General features: G+C 49.3%; 1 protein-coding gene and 1 long non-coding RNA gene across 2 annotated transcripts in view; one reads left to right on the forward strand and one right to left on the reverse strand.

Moving 5' to 3' along the window:
• Nucleotides 1-1,937: 1,937 nt before the first annotated feature.
• LOC142570900 (uncharacterized) overlaps nucleotides 1,938-14,738 on the forward strand; it is a 40,960-nt gene continuing 28,159 nt past the window's right edge. Inside the window, exons 1-2 of the long non-coding RNA XR_012825711.1 lie at nucleotides 1,938-2,156; nucleotides 12,307-12,362. This is a non-coding gene — a long non-coding RNA (uncharacterized LOC142570900). The remainder of the gene's footprint in view (nucleotides 2,157-12,306; nucleotides 12,363-14,738) is intronic.
• LOC142572293 (uncharacterized) lies at nucleotides 5,145-9,576 on the reverse strand. The gene has a single exon (XM_075681284.1). The coding sequence runs from the start codon at nucleotides 9,330-9,332 to the stop codon at nucleotides 8,022-8,024; it is 1,311 nt and encodes a 436-aa protein (XP_075537399.1). The 5' UTR covers nucleotides 9,333-9,576; the 3' UTR covers nucleotides 5,145-8,021.

The raw sequence follows: 14,738 nt of genomic DNA on the forward strand, positions 1-14,738 counted from the left end.
GGCCGAATCGGAATGCGGCACGCCAGGCAGTGCGTGCGCGTGCACGCGTGGGCGGCCCCGTAAACACCCAACAGGCAGAAGAAGGAACCGCGCCTCCGAAGCTAGCGGCAAGCGTAAACAAGCGTACCCCGGTTCCCGCGGCGCGATTCAGCTTTCTCCTCCGCTCGAAAAAGAGGGGGGCCCACTCGCCGTCCGCAATGCGTCAAAAAGCATACGGGGCCACACGCTGGCGCTCGAGGTCGCGGCGAAAGGGAGAGCGGAAATGGGAGTAGGGATGGCAACCGCAAAGGGAACGGGACGGGGGCTGTTGTTCCGACGAGAAGAAAGCTTAGCCGCCCCGCTCCCGAGCAACCTCCCCCCCCCCCCCCCAACCGCACCCCTCGCCGTGTCTTCCTGTTTTGGAGGAGAAAGAACGGCACAAGGCCAGAAAGAAATCGGTACACGCGAAAGAACTGCGCCAGTGTCGGTCGTCCCAGGAAAGGAGATTGAAAACCTCGCGACTGGGCCACCACGACGGCGCGCCGTGCGTGACAGCTGGGCGCGGCGGCCACTCGCCCACTCGTTGGACAGCCGCCGTCACCCGAGCGGGCGGGCGTCTTCGGGCGAACTGTCCGGCGAGAAAAAAGGCGGGAACGCGCGTCGCGGAAGACCGGGGCGAGAGAATCCGCGCGCAGGAGAGAAGGGAGACGGTACGTGGAAAGAGGGGGTTGTTTTTCTTCACAGCGGAACAATGTATCGTCGCGCAGGAGCGCCCGCACCTGCCTATTATTGTTTTGTTTGGAAGCCGAGGCGGTTCGCTCTCTGCACTGGGTCGGTCGTGCCACACTACGTGTTGGCGGCTTGCCTGCGTACACCTTTTCTGGCATTGGCAGGTCTTGAGAAAAGACTAAAAAATGCGGCCTCGCTTATGGCATTTGCGTTGCGTGGTTAACATACGTTTCGCGAGAAAGCGAATAGAAGTTTTGTAACGAAAACATAGAAAGCGTAGCGCGCGTTATATGGTTTGTGCTTTTTGAATCCGATGCCTCCAAAATGCGGAGATAATGACCTTTCACGAACACGGCGCTTAAAGAAGCGAGAGAAGTGTGGCACTGCGTAGCACGTTCGCTAGCCTGTCAACAAGCGACCCGGATAGAGTTGTTTTCGTTTTCTCGCTTCCTGAACTCGTAATGATCGCACGCCGCGTTCAAGTGTCCAGTGCGCTGCTGCGGCACTTGCGAGCTCTTGGAGGTGCCACCTTCAACGTTAGGAAGCTCGAGCTTGTCGCAAACACCGAACTATAGTCATTACGTGTTCTATAGTTTTCTTTCCAAAGAGGAATGCGCGCACTCGTTCAAATAATAACCCCGAAGTAGAAAAAGCGCATGATGCAAAGACAAGCAAGATGGCGAAGCGAGGAAGCAAGCGAAGCTGCTGGCAGCGGTAACCTGCGCGCCGCCGGCGAAATGAGGTGCCCTTTCACTCCACCTCGCGCGAAAAAAAAATACAACTAAGCAAATGACACGAAAGGAGCGCCTGAATACGGCCGCCGTTCGCAGAGCAGGACGACGACGGATGGAGCTGCACTCCGCAAGTCGCACACTGCAGGAACAGAAAGAGAACGAAAAATATAAAGTTGGAGGGGGGCAAGGAGAAAGAGAGACGTACGCACGCCGCGTCACGTGCTCTCAGCGCCAAACGTAAACAAGGTCCTCTCTCGTCCCCTTTCCCATCTTTAGGGGTTGTTTTCGTCGGGGCGCCCTCCTTTCCTCCCAAGCTCTCCGGTCGCTTTTTTTTCTCCTCTCTCGTTTTTCCGTCGTCGCGCTTGCAGGCGGCGGCACGCGGGCCGACCGACAGCGCTTTCAGAGGGGGTTGAACCCGGGAGTCACGTGAGCTTCCTAGGGAGCGTGCCAACTGGGGACAACTGCGCCGCAAATCCTCGCGGCGGCTATGCGCTTCAAAGCCTAGGGAATAACGAGGACTGCTAGGCACCTGACGGAAGCAGAAAGCACGCTCGCGCGAAAGCACGGCGGCAAAACAGGGAAAAGGAAAAAATAATAACAGCAAATGAAGAAAGAATGCAGCCGTTGGCGACAGCGAAAAGAAGTCAAGATGGCGGTGGATGGCCTCCCCTCTCTTGTGACTCTCCCCCCTCCGGCTTCCGCCCCAGGAATGAGGTAACCTAGATCGGCGGGTCTGTTTTGATGCGAGCTCGGGGAGCCAGGCGGCCGTGCGCGCTCTACGGCGTGCCGCGTCTGGGAATGGCATTGAGTTTCTCGTCGACTTGTTTTGACGCGTCGGAGCCGCTGCGCTAAATTCGCTCTTCCGCACTGCATGCGACGCGACGTTGCTGCTGGACGCGCGCGCACCGCACGACCTCGTCTGCCCTGCGCGCCAGCGGCGTTGTTCGCCAAGGAGTGCTTTTACACAAGGCCGTGGCTAATTATAGCCTGTTCACGCACTACATCAAGCGTTCACACGGGTTAAACGGCTCTGCTATGATGCAAGAAGTGTATCAAACCTTCTCACTTACACCCTGTGTGAGAGTTCTTGAGACCTGCGCACGCAAGAGGTAGCGATACATGTCTTTCCTGGGAATGTTGTCCCTGAGGCGATTGTGGACCTGAGCATAGTTCACAAAAGTCGGTGTAAGAAGGTTACCGCTTTCAAGAGCTGCATTACCAAAACGAAGGCTTCTCTGCGTCATCCACCCGACATATTACACCGACACCTGCCCGTGGTGCGGCGCGAAACCCACGCTGGCCCACATAACGTGGGAATGTACGGCTCGGCCAAGCAACGTCAATTCACCTTTTCTAAGCGTCACAGACTTCGTACGGCAGTGGGAGGCACTACTCGCACGCGAGGATCAGGGGAGCCAGTTGGCCCTCCTGGACCAAGCTCAGCGAGCCGCAAGAGCCAGTGGAGCCCTGGACTGAGGGCCCCACCCAGACCTGCCATAACTCCGATTAACTGAGCAATAAAGTTTTCTCTCTCTCTCTCTCTCTGCGTCATCCAATATCCTGGTAATGCGCTACTCGCTTTCAACCGTCGGCACTTGAGCTTTTTTTGTATTTGAGAGCGCTATAGTCAGAAACCCTTTTCTTTGCACTATCTGATTGCCCTTTACGGTCACCTTGGATATCGCGATTGACATATCCTTTGCCATCGTACAGTGACAACTTGTTGACTGTCGCGATCAGTCAGTTCCCGTTCCTTCGTACTCTGGTTTCGTACCTCGTTCGCAAACTTTGTATAGTAACATGGCAACGAAAAACTAGCGAATGGGTGTCATTTCCTTCTTCCTTGTTGAAAAACAGGCCTCCGCTGTCTGGGACTCACACCCCTTCTCCAGTTCAATTATAGATAGCCTGCTTTGTGGAACTTGAAAACTTGCGTATAATTCAACCAACGGGTTTCCTTGCACTCAAGCGCCAATATATGGAACCAGTAACAATATAGTAAAGAGCAGGCGCCCTGCGATGCTCTGAAATATATATTTCGATAAAAGGCTGATCACTGGTGGAGAAAATGAATATCACATTTAGCCCTCTTCAATGAGGGACCTGGTAAATACAACGCCAATCTGACATAGCGGATTTTAAGGCACCTTCGTGCGTTTGGGTCGCTTCTGTGCATCCGGGGAGGTTTTTCCGAACTCGTCAAGATGCATCGTTGTTTGCTTTGTGACTCAGTGTAATCCTTGCTTATCGATTAACTTTTCCCTAATTCTGAGCAGACGCTGTGAACGTCCATGATATCACGGAAGGGTACAGTAGCGCGCGCTAACTTAACACTGCGTTGCCACACACCTCTATCAATTTCGCGTCTAATTTAGCTTAAAAGTAGTACTGACGTTGCATTTTCTACTGTGAAAAAACAGACTGATGGCCTATACCTATAGTTGTTATTGCTTTATCTGATGTGCATCGCAACTTGAGCACGCGAGACGACACAATGCTACTAATATATATATATATATATATATATATATATATATATATATATATATATATATATATATATATATATATGAAGATAATGAAAATGTATATGTAAATAATGAAAAGTCTCCGGTGGTTCCAGGCAACTTTAGCGTCATATTTTGCGTTTGGGAAGCGTGCGAGTAGAGACTTCGAAAATATGTGACAACATCGTTCAACATTCTCCTTTAGTGCCCCTTTCAATGGGGCGTGCAAAGTGAAGAGGTGAAACCAGCGTTTGTCCATGACTTCGCCTCTTACACAGAGCCTTGCCGAATAAAGTCCGCACACAGATCCACGTGCTTTTAACGCGATAGCGTTAAGGAGCTCGTGTTGCAGAAAAGCCGGTGTCGTCGGCGTCGGTGTCGGCGTCCGCGGAGCTGGCCGTGCGCGATAAATCACGGCAGGCACTTCATAAATAAAAACCAACTTCCAAGATGGGCTGGGTGGGAATCGAACCAGGGTCTCCGGAGTGTGAGACGGAGACGTTACCACTGAGCCACGAGTTTTTTTTTTTTTTTTCTTTATTGCCTCGCTTTTCACAGAGTTTACGAGATCAGAAGAACAGATTAACAAGATAATAGTACCGAGAACCGTCAGCTGTTTGCTGACTACAAGCCATCAGTATTTCGGCATCTGCAACAACATTTCTAATCTTGGAACCCACTCTGGTACGTACGACTGCACCTTCTGCACTTCGACAAAATAGGACACTGATTCGCAAAAATATTCGCGAACCGGTCTAGCGTCAATATCCGCATTGTGTACAGCAGTCCGAGTTCGCCAGATACTGTGCAGGCCCAGGAGCATAACCAGATCGAAAGGTACACCATCGTCGTTTTCGACCGTGAGATAACGGATTCCGTGCGGATATAATGGCAACTCTTTTTTCAAGGTTCTCTGTAAGATGTCCCAGAAGAACACTCCACCACAGCAATCTAAAAACACATGTTCAATTGTCTCTGGTTTTTTGCATAACAAACAATGGGTACCCCACGGAACAAATAAACCCTTTTCTTCTAACCATGTTTTAACAGGTAAGGTTCCTGTGTGCAGCTTAAAAAAAAAGGTTTTAACCCCTGGCGCAACTAGCATTTTTTTAACGCGTTTCAAAACATCTTTTCCTTTGCCTGCACAGTATAATTCACGGTACAATGGCACAGGAAATAACACATCCACAAGGTCCTTGTACAGTTTTTTGCGTGACACATCTGTCAAATATTGCAAAGAAAAACGCACCGATAAGAAGCGGAAAGATGACACCACTTCTTTTAGATATCCTCGTACTGGTCCTTGCTGACACACCGAAGACACAACAAACTCTGGTAGCACTTTACCCAGCCTCAGTTGAATCATAGTTCTGAGAAAGGTATGATCTACATCCCTGAGAAAAACAAATCGACTGACGAGTTGTCTCACATACAGATGCACTAGACCAAGCCCACCATCACTCCCTCTTTTAAACAGATTTGTTCGGCTCGTTTTTTCCCATAGAGAGCTCCAGATAAAGACCGCGAACACTCTGTGCATTTTTTGTACATTTAACCTGCTACAATGCAAAACTTGCATTACATACCATAGCTTGCTTACAAGAAATAGGTTGCACGTCGTGGCCCGTGCGAAAATCGACTTATCCCATCCTTTCCACTTTTGTGCATTTTCACGTAACACCTCTGTTTGTTTTTTCCAATAAGGCTCATTATCAGAGTAGTACTGTAGGGGTACTCCTAAGTATTTTGTCGGTGTTTCTTGCCATTTAATGTTCAAAAACATCCTTGGTGCGACGTCCCATTCCCCATGCCAGAACCCAACGCACTTGTCCCAGTTTACTGCACTACCACTTGCTTGACAGAAACTTTTAACAGCATTGACGGTATGCATTATACTTTCATGATTAGCACAGAAAACTGCAATGTCATCAGCGTAAGCAAGAAGGCTTACCTCGGCTTGATGTAACTGAAATCGACGTATCGCGTTGTTCCTAATTACGCTTAGACAAAAGGGCTCAATATATATGCAAAACAGAAGCGGTGATAATGGGCACCCTTGTCTGACCGAGCGCTGTACTGGTATGTATTCACCTACTGATTTGTTTATTATCAATCTCGTCGTACATCCGGCGTAAGCCATCCGCACACCCTCGCTGATCACATTGCCTACATTCACATATTCAAGCATACATAGAAGCAGATCGTGCGGCACGCGGTCGAATGCCTTCTCAAGGTCAACCTGCAGCATAGCGACACTTAGTTGCATTGCGTCACAGCATTCAAGGATTGATCGTGCTATGTGTATATTTGTCATAATTGTCCTTCCTTTTATTCCGCACGTTTGATGTGGACCGACTAAATCTTTTATTACGGTCTGCAACCTGTTAGCCAATACTTTCATTAATATTTTATAGTCTATATTTGTCAGGCTAATCGGCCTATACGATGTGACGTTACGTAATTTGATTGGGTCTTCAGTTTTTGGTATTAGGACCGTGTGTGCTGACAAAAAGGACGGCGGTAGATGTTTGTTCGCGTAAGCCTCGTTGTATACTTCAGTCAAAACAGGTGCGATAACACCCTTAAACGCCTTGTACAATGCAGCGCTTAAGCCATCCGGTCCCGGTGATTTGCCATTATTTAAATGGTCAATCGCATTCTTAACTTCCTCTACTGTTATGGGCACTTCTAATACTTCCTTAGTTTCATCATCTAATGTTGGCATCAGTGACATGAAGTCTTTTTTAAATCTATCAGTGTCAATTTGGCTACGAGAAAACAATACTTTGTAATATTCCAAAAAACAACTTGCTATTGTTTCTTTGTTGGTAGACAGTAACCCATTATGTTCTATTTCTGTTATTGCATTTTGGGAAGCATATTTCTTTTCGACTCCCAAGGCACGTTTTGTCGGCATTTCTCCTGTGCTCCATTTTTCAGCTCTGGCTCGAATCAATGCTCCATTGTATCGCTCTTGGTCTATCAGCTCAAGTTTTTGCTTTATGCTTTTTATGTCTTCTAAGAAATAACCGGGTTGTATACTTTCAGCTTCCAATAATTGCTTCAGATTCAATCTAAGACGGGACTCGAGTTCTTTTTTCGCGTGACTTAAGACACTGGCCCTTTCAAGTGCTTTCAATTTAATTGTTTGCTTACAAACTTCCCATTTATGTCCCCAACTATATAAGTTTTGAGTTTTTGTTTTATCTATAGCCTTGAGAAACTGCTCACAAAACTCGTCGTCTTTCAGCAAGTTTGCATTAAATTTCCAAAGATCCCAGGAAATTTCTTTGCCATTTGTTTTTTCCTTTCCAACACGGAAAGAAACCAAACAATGATCACTAAATGCAACAGGTGTGACTCGATAATCTCGACACGACTGAATTAGTTCAGCCGACACGTACACTCTGTCAAGTCTAGCATGGCTCGCACCCTGAAAGTGGGTAAAGGTGACCGCTTTTCCACCGCAAAGACATTCACCTACGTCTTCTAGATTAAATTCTGCAATCAAGTCTTTCAAAACAGCAGTGCTTGCATCATTGTGTTTTCCACTGGTTTTGTCACGTTCCGTACAGACACAATTGAAATCTCCCGCTAGGATTAGTCTACGCTCGCATTTCACGTACGTCTCTATTTCTTCAAAAAAAAGCTTTCGCTCTTGAGCCTGAGTTGGTGCATAAAGACAAATTACTCGCCAATTTTCTGTTGACAGGGAAAAGTCAGATACAATGAAACGGCCTGACTCACAGGTAGTCACCGACTGCACTACAGCACCAAGACTCTGCCGAATTAACAAAATGCACCCCGAAGACCTCCCCACCGCATGGGCAACACACACGTTATAGCGTCTCGTGAAAGGACGCACCATACGCTCTGTCTGATCCTCTCTCTCCACTTTGGTCTCCTGAATGGCTACAATATCAAAATCGTACTCCGTTACGAGGCGGTAAAGTTGGTTTTGCCGCCTGTTGGCACTAAGCCCTCGGACGTTAAGTGTTGCAATATTGATCGACCTCTCTAAGGACTCCATATTGGCGAGTGACACCAGACCGAGCCTACGGCGCTCCCCTCACAGACCTTGCCTTGTAGCAAAGCACAGTCCAGTCGACGCACAGGGCGTCGACTTGCCGCCGCCGCGTGTAAGCGACGCCGACCGCTGATGGCTGGTGGCCACCCGAGGCTTTTTGGTTCCAGGCTCGGTCACACGCCTCTCCGTTGCTCGTAGCCGGGTGTCTTGAGAAGCCGTGCTTGCTTTGCTGAGTCGGCGCTTCGTAGGTGTTGCCTCGGCGTCCATTGCAGCCTCATCCGTCGAATCACTGTCCTCGAGCGTCGCAACGGCCTCGCCTACTGCGGTCTTGAGTTCAGCTGTTTTCTCACCACTCCCGGACGCACTTAGTGGCAGCTGCTTTCCTAAAGAGTGGGTTTCAGAAGGGCGCTCTGCCGAACCTTGTTCGTACTTTCCCGTCGAAGTGTCTTCCAGAGTGGCGTCTGCTGCCCGAGCGTCTGCAGCCTGGTTCTCTTGCGCACTTGCTGAGCTGGTGGACGCCGCCACTGCGGCCGCGTCCCTGATAGACGCCACCATCCCAGCCACGCTCTCCGCTTCTTCTTCGTCCATGAGCATCTCGCTCCGGTCTGCTTCACCGCCTACGCTTGCAACTCTGGCATACGAGCGAGTACAATTAGCCTGCTCGTGCCCGAAAGCTCGGCAAGCAGCACACCTGGGCACTCGGCATTCACGTCGTATGTGTCCAGTGTTGTGACAACGAAGGCATAACGGGGCACGTCCAGGCACAACCACTAGCGCAGTGCCGCTACCAAGACGCATCTGATGTGGGATGTGGTCTGGTGTGACACCATCGCGCAGCAGAAGACGCACTAGACGAGTCGTTGACTCGGCGCCCTCAAAGTCCTCGGCCTTCCACCGATCACTGATGACTTCCTTTATCTCGCCATACTCTCGGAAGGCTCGTCGAATGGTCTCAGAGGTGACGTCGAACGCTACCCAATGTAGCTTAATCCTGAGTTCTTGCCTCGCTGGATCAATGACGAGGCATGTCCGGTTCTTCACCAGTAGTGGTCCGGCGTCTAGCAGCGTCTGCTTTGCCTCATCTGTCTTCATGTTCAGCAGCCACACGTGCGACATTTGGTATGCACCAATTCCGCCTACTTGCTGAATTACTCCAGCATCCTTCAAGGGCTTCCGGAAGTCGTCGATTCTATAAGGCCGTCCAGTGACGTCGCAGTGCAATACAACTGCGCGCCTTTGTCCTTCACCTGTTGGTAACGGCGGCAAGATGACACGGTAATCCTTGGGCAACGCGGAACACGGGGTACCACGGCCAACGTCGGCCGCTTTCGCAGCTCTCGAGGAGCCCTCCATTCTGCGTCCGTACTGCACGGCGTCCAGAAGCAGAATGACTGAGCCACGAGTTCGATGCTTCAAAGCGGTACAAAAGCGCCTCTAGTGAACGCGGTGTTGCCTTAGAAACGAGTTGTTTCTACGGCTCAGGCGTGCGTCGCTTGCTCAGGCGCACATTTCGTTGTCGCGCCGAACGCTGCGTTGCTCGACGCTCACCGCGTCCGATGCGGGGCGCGTAGTCGCTGCGCCGTAGCCCATTGTCTTACACCACTTGGCGGGTCGACGGGAACGCTGTCGCGTTCCACTCTTGAAGGCGAAGCGTAAGCGTCCTCCAATTTTTTGCTTTAGTAATTGAAATGCTCGGCTAACGTCGACCAACGTCTGTACGGCAATAGTTTACATTTTACAATCGTTGGAAGTGTGAGGAAAGCGCTTCTTCTTCAGAATTAATGGCGCCCCCTCCCCTAACATGGCGGCGGTACGGCTTCGTTCTCGGCGAGTTATTTCCACAGCAGGAAACATTTTTTTTTTCTTACACCTCCCTGCGTCTAGCGCACGCTCATCTGAGACGCATAAGTTACAAGGCTACGGGTGAGCGTTCTTTCTTGCCTTTGGCGCTCGCGGCTGGCTATTTGCGTTCGCGCCTCTCACCGAGTCCGCATTTAGCCTTCATCGTGTTGTCCCACCGCTGATGAGTGCCATCTGATTCATTCGCAACGGCGCGGTATTGTGCCTACTTAGAAGCGCCGCTCTGCGTAGCGGGAGGCCGAAAAACAAGGCGTCAGCGCCAGCGGTTGGCTGGAAAGCGGCGCCTTTCCGCGCCGTGCCCTTGGCATCGTAACGCGGTGCGTCAGACCGGAACCCGCGATGGCTTTCGAGACCGCGATAAGCGATGACGCTCGCTCGCCGGTCGACCGAATGCTCGCAATATAAAAGGCAACGTGCCATAGTCTAGTCAGGTGAGATAACAGACACTATTTTTTTGTTGCCAACTGGCGACGAGAAGGGCCACTGCCCTCTGAGGCAACAAGCGTGATAATTGCTCGTTAAACCGCCTCTCTCTGCAGACTATACCGGCAAAACAGGAAGCCGGCACTCTCTCTCTCTCTCTCTCTCTCTCTCTCTCTCTCTCTCTCTCTGATGTGGCAAGTTGAGGGAAACACTGATTGCGGCAGCTCTGATTTCGGTTTCTCGCGAAATATCGTGACGCTGTGTATATAGTTGCTGGACTTCTTCCGAGTGTACTTTGATATAAAACGGTACACCGTTGTCATTTTACAGTGAGGCAGGTAATGGGACTATCGATGGCGGTGGTCCGCTCTAAACGTCGACGAAGATCATTGTCGCCAAGTCGAAGACAATGCGTGGACATGCTAGGTTCGAAATGCGCGGAGTATAATTAGGGGCGTTCTGAAAAATTGTCAATGTTGATTGGACTGCATTTTGGAGCTATGCAGAAATTTCAATAGTGCGTAGTTTCAGAACAACCTGGACATGTGCCGGTACGGAATGTGGTGGCAATACAAAGATTATTATTATTATTATTATTATTATTATTATTATTATTATTAGTAGTAGTAGTAGTAGTAGTAGTAGTAGTAGTAGTAGTAGTAGTAGTAGTAGTAGTAGTTATGGAAACATACAAGCACACAAAGAAAACAGGAAGGGAGCAAGCGGACAACTGCCACCGAGAGGGACACAACCGCCTGCCTACTCTTTAGGGAGGAGGGAATCAAAAGCGGATAAGTGGAGAAGAAGATAGGAAACAAAGAAATGGGAAAGAAAATAGGAAATAAACAAATGACAGAGACACGGACAAAAGAAAGTAGGAACACGGAAAAACATGTCTATAAACGGGAGGCCAAATCAGTCCTCTGCATGAAAGTTAGCAAGGCTGTATGGGCGTAGCCTTGAGCAGCACTCCCTCTCGGAAACAGGCAATCGTGAAGGGTCGTACACTTGAGTCCAATCAGTCCATATTCCTTAATTAACAGCGCACGTTGTGTGACGAATGCGGGACACTGCAACATAAGGTATTCAGGTGTCTCACAGGAGCCACAGGACGTACGCGACGGACTCTCCACGCGTCCTTGACGATACAAGCGTTCGCGCACCAACACAGAGCCAACCCTTAATTTCACTAACAGTGCTCTGGCTCTACGAGGCAAGCCATAAACAGGAACATGAGGAGGGAATGAGCCGTTTGCAACACATTGGTCTGGGTGGCTGCTTTAGGAGGTATCGGCGGATTAACACACGGCCGTTGTCAATCATACAAGAAATTTCTGCGCAGTCACTCCCATTGTGAGCACAAGTTGAAGCGAGGCGATCAGCCTCCTCATTTCCAGCAATACCCACGTGCGAAGGTATCCACTGGGCAATGAGGGACACCCCACGAGAAGTAATTTTGTCGGCGGACTCTATACTGCCTAGAATCGGGCTATTGGCATCCTTTCTCAACGGCCTGCTAAGGGCAGCACGGTATAGTCTGTAAGGATGACGACCTTCGATGTGCTTATTTCTTACTGTACGTACTTCTGAGCAACATAAATCGCTGCCAGCTCCGCAGTTGTTGATGAGGATGGATGAGGTAGTTGAAACACCCTTCTTATGTCTGTCGAAGGGCAGAAGAAAGCTGCTGCAGCGCCTTGAGCGTCGCTGCTTATACTGATGCGTCCGTAAATGCTTTAAGATGGTCTCCATATTTCTCACCTAAGTGCAGTTTGGCCAACTGGAATAGCGCGAAATAGGCTGGACAGACTTTTTGTGTATTTCGGGAATCGAAAGACGAATAGGGAAGGGGCATTTGTTGTTTTCCTTCGGAGTTGGCAGTGAGGTAGTAATCTTCTGAACTACGAACAATGGCAACGAACAATGCCACCATTTTCCCCATGCGGGAGAACGGTCGCTGAATAAGCCGGTTAATAAGTGCTTGTCCATCTGATGCTCGGTGCAGACGCTCTACATGATATAACGCCCTCTGGTCTGCTTGCAGCCGCAGGGGCAGCTGGTGTGCGTCAGTGAGTAATGGAACAGACTGCGCCTCAAGAGGTAAGCCAAGAATGACTCGGAGGGCAACACGTTGGTCCCGTTCCAATTGAGACATCAAACTAGGTGGCACGTCCAACACTGGCAAGGCATACGTCACGCCAGAAAGCACAGATCATTGATATAGCTGTAATGCTGTCATCTGGTCACAGCCGTCGCCCCTAGCAGTCAAGGCGACCGCATGTCTGAGCAGGGACTGCGATTTGCGCCGCACTGAGGTGACGGCAGGGCGCCATGATAGGCGATCATCGATAATATAAAGAGCATGTTGACATGAACACGCAAAAAATGCACTGTCATGTTTGCGTTTGCACGTGTGTGTGTGCGTGCGCCCAATCAAATGAATTTCTCAAGTTCGCGCTGATTGGGGTTATTCTGGACGCTACAGGTGCCATTTGCAAACTACTCGGAGCATCAAGATTGAACTTCGCACAATTGAGGCGTGCGTTGGAGAAATATTCAAAGTAATTTCAAAGCTATGGGCACTTTGGGGCGCCGTATGAAATGTTCAGCATGCCTTCGCAACCTCAGAGCAACTATGCAGTAGTTGCTGTAAGCGAACGTCGCAACAACTTTGCTTGCAACTTTGTATTCACTAATACGGGATACCGTCCTGGTATATTCTCAACCATTGGTGGCATCTTTCTAGCATCACTAGTGTTAATTTGCGAATGACATTTGTGAGCGGATCATAAGTATATCCGCCAGTGCAAGCATGTCCTCGAGTGGCAGGCGGAAAGCAGGGTACACGAGGGCATCGAAAAAAGAAAACGGAACTTTAACTTGAAACTGGGAAACCAGAAGCACCTATAGTTCTCTGTCGAGAAAACATTCCGAGGCTATAACAAGAAGCAGGTCGGATGCCATGGTCTCTGTCTCGGAGCGCTCTGTTTCTCAGGAATTTGGGCTGTGATTCATCAATGTCGCATATGGTTGCCGGGATTTATACGTTCGCAAAGTAAAATAACCTAACAATATAGAATGGCCAAATCGCGGTAGTATAAGGTTATTTATTAAGGTAAACAAAAATAAATATAGAGAAAAGGTAAGGAAATGAAATGGCAGCGAAGCGGACCCACGCGCTGCTTTTTGCTTATGTGTTTGCATCTCTATATTTGTATATGTTTGTACGCGTGTTTGCGTTTGCACGTGCTTCTGTGTGTGTTTCCGTGCTTGCGTTTGCGCGTGTGTGCGTAGTGTCTGTACCTTTCGCGTGCAGGCATGGTTTAATTGCCATAAGACACATTAAACAGAACAAAACTTCACGACGACGTGAGACACAATGACAATTGCCGTGCCTTGTTCTTGCTTATACTTCGACATTATGCTGGCGCATACGAGCCGTGCAGCTCCTTCGCTCGAGACGTCTGAAGCGATTAAAGCGCAGATTTAACGCCGACGTCTAGGCGTGCGTGTTACGTATTTACTTTAATAGCGCTTGCGTCAAAATCACCCTTGCTCGCGAGCTTCCTCCTTCGGCGTACTTCTCCATGATATGCGGTCTGTAGGCGACCACGCGTGCGCTGTAGGTCACGTGCTGGAATTTCAGTTACAGTAATTATGCAATTAAGAAATATTTGGAGATATCATGACGTCTCTGCTTGCCTCCAAGGTCGTGAGAAAACCCTCTCGCGACGTACGTTGCCGTGCAGATAAAGAACCTCCTTCCTCAACACGGAATATGGAAGTTGGTAAAAGGTGTGTTGCAGCTTACTGCGACAGGCGCGTGAATTGATAGAGGGGCTGGAAAAATACATCAGCCAACGTTCGTTTCGCCCGTCTTTGTACACAAGATATGCAATCGTCTCCACTTGTGAAGTAAGGGAGTCAGTTTATTAGGTGCTAAGTGGGCTTTATTTGTTTTGGTGTACGCGGCTTTCTCGTTTGTATGAACGCCGTCGGTGCAAGCATCTCTTGCGATTGCCCTGCAGCCATTGCCGCATTTATGACTGCAAAATTATTAAAGGTTATCTTACATCTCATCTATCGGCGGTATCGCTCATAATGGCGCCGTGGCACTGAAGGTCATATATAAGAGAAGTTGTGGGAGCAAATCGGCGCTATATCGCAGCTTATGCTGTGGAACCAGGTAACATCGTCCTCCTAAATTTATAGTAACGCTATGGTCGTGACATGTTGGCCACACTCGACACGTGCCCGCGGTATGCCCATAAATCGAGGAGATTATTTGCATCTAGTCGTAAACGGGCCTTCAAATGATTACTACACGTGTGCTATATTTAGTGCGAAACCTTAGCATCAGTACATATTAAAGTATCGAAAGAACCGCGACAAGAATACCGACCGAATATTTTCCCCTCACATTGGTGCATCTGCTAGCTTGCTATTTGCAGCATACAGCTGCATCACCTTTCACAG

Source organism: Dermacentor variabilis, chromosome 2 (genome assembly GCF_050947875.1).
Source record: "Dermacentor variabilis isolate Ectoservices chromosome 2, ASM5094787v1, whole genome shotgun sequence".
NCBI lineage: Eukaryota > Metazoa > Arthropoda > Arachnida > Ixodida > Ixodidae > Dermacentor > Dermacentor variabilis.

Excerpts from the sequence above, each read along its gene's own strand:
- LOC142572293 (XM_075681284.1), bottom strand. The coding sequence starts at position 9,332 with ATGGAGGGCTCCTCGAGAGCTGCGAAAGCGGCCGACGTTGGCCGTGGT.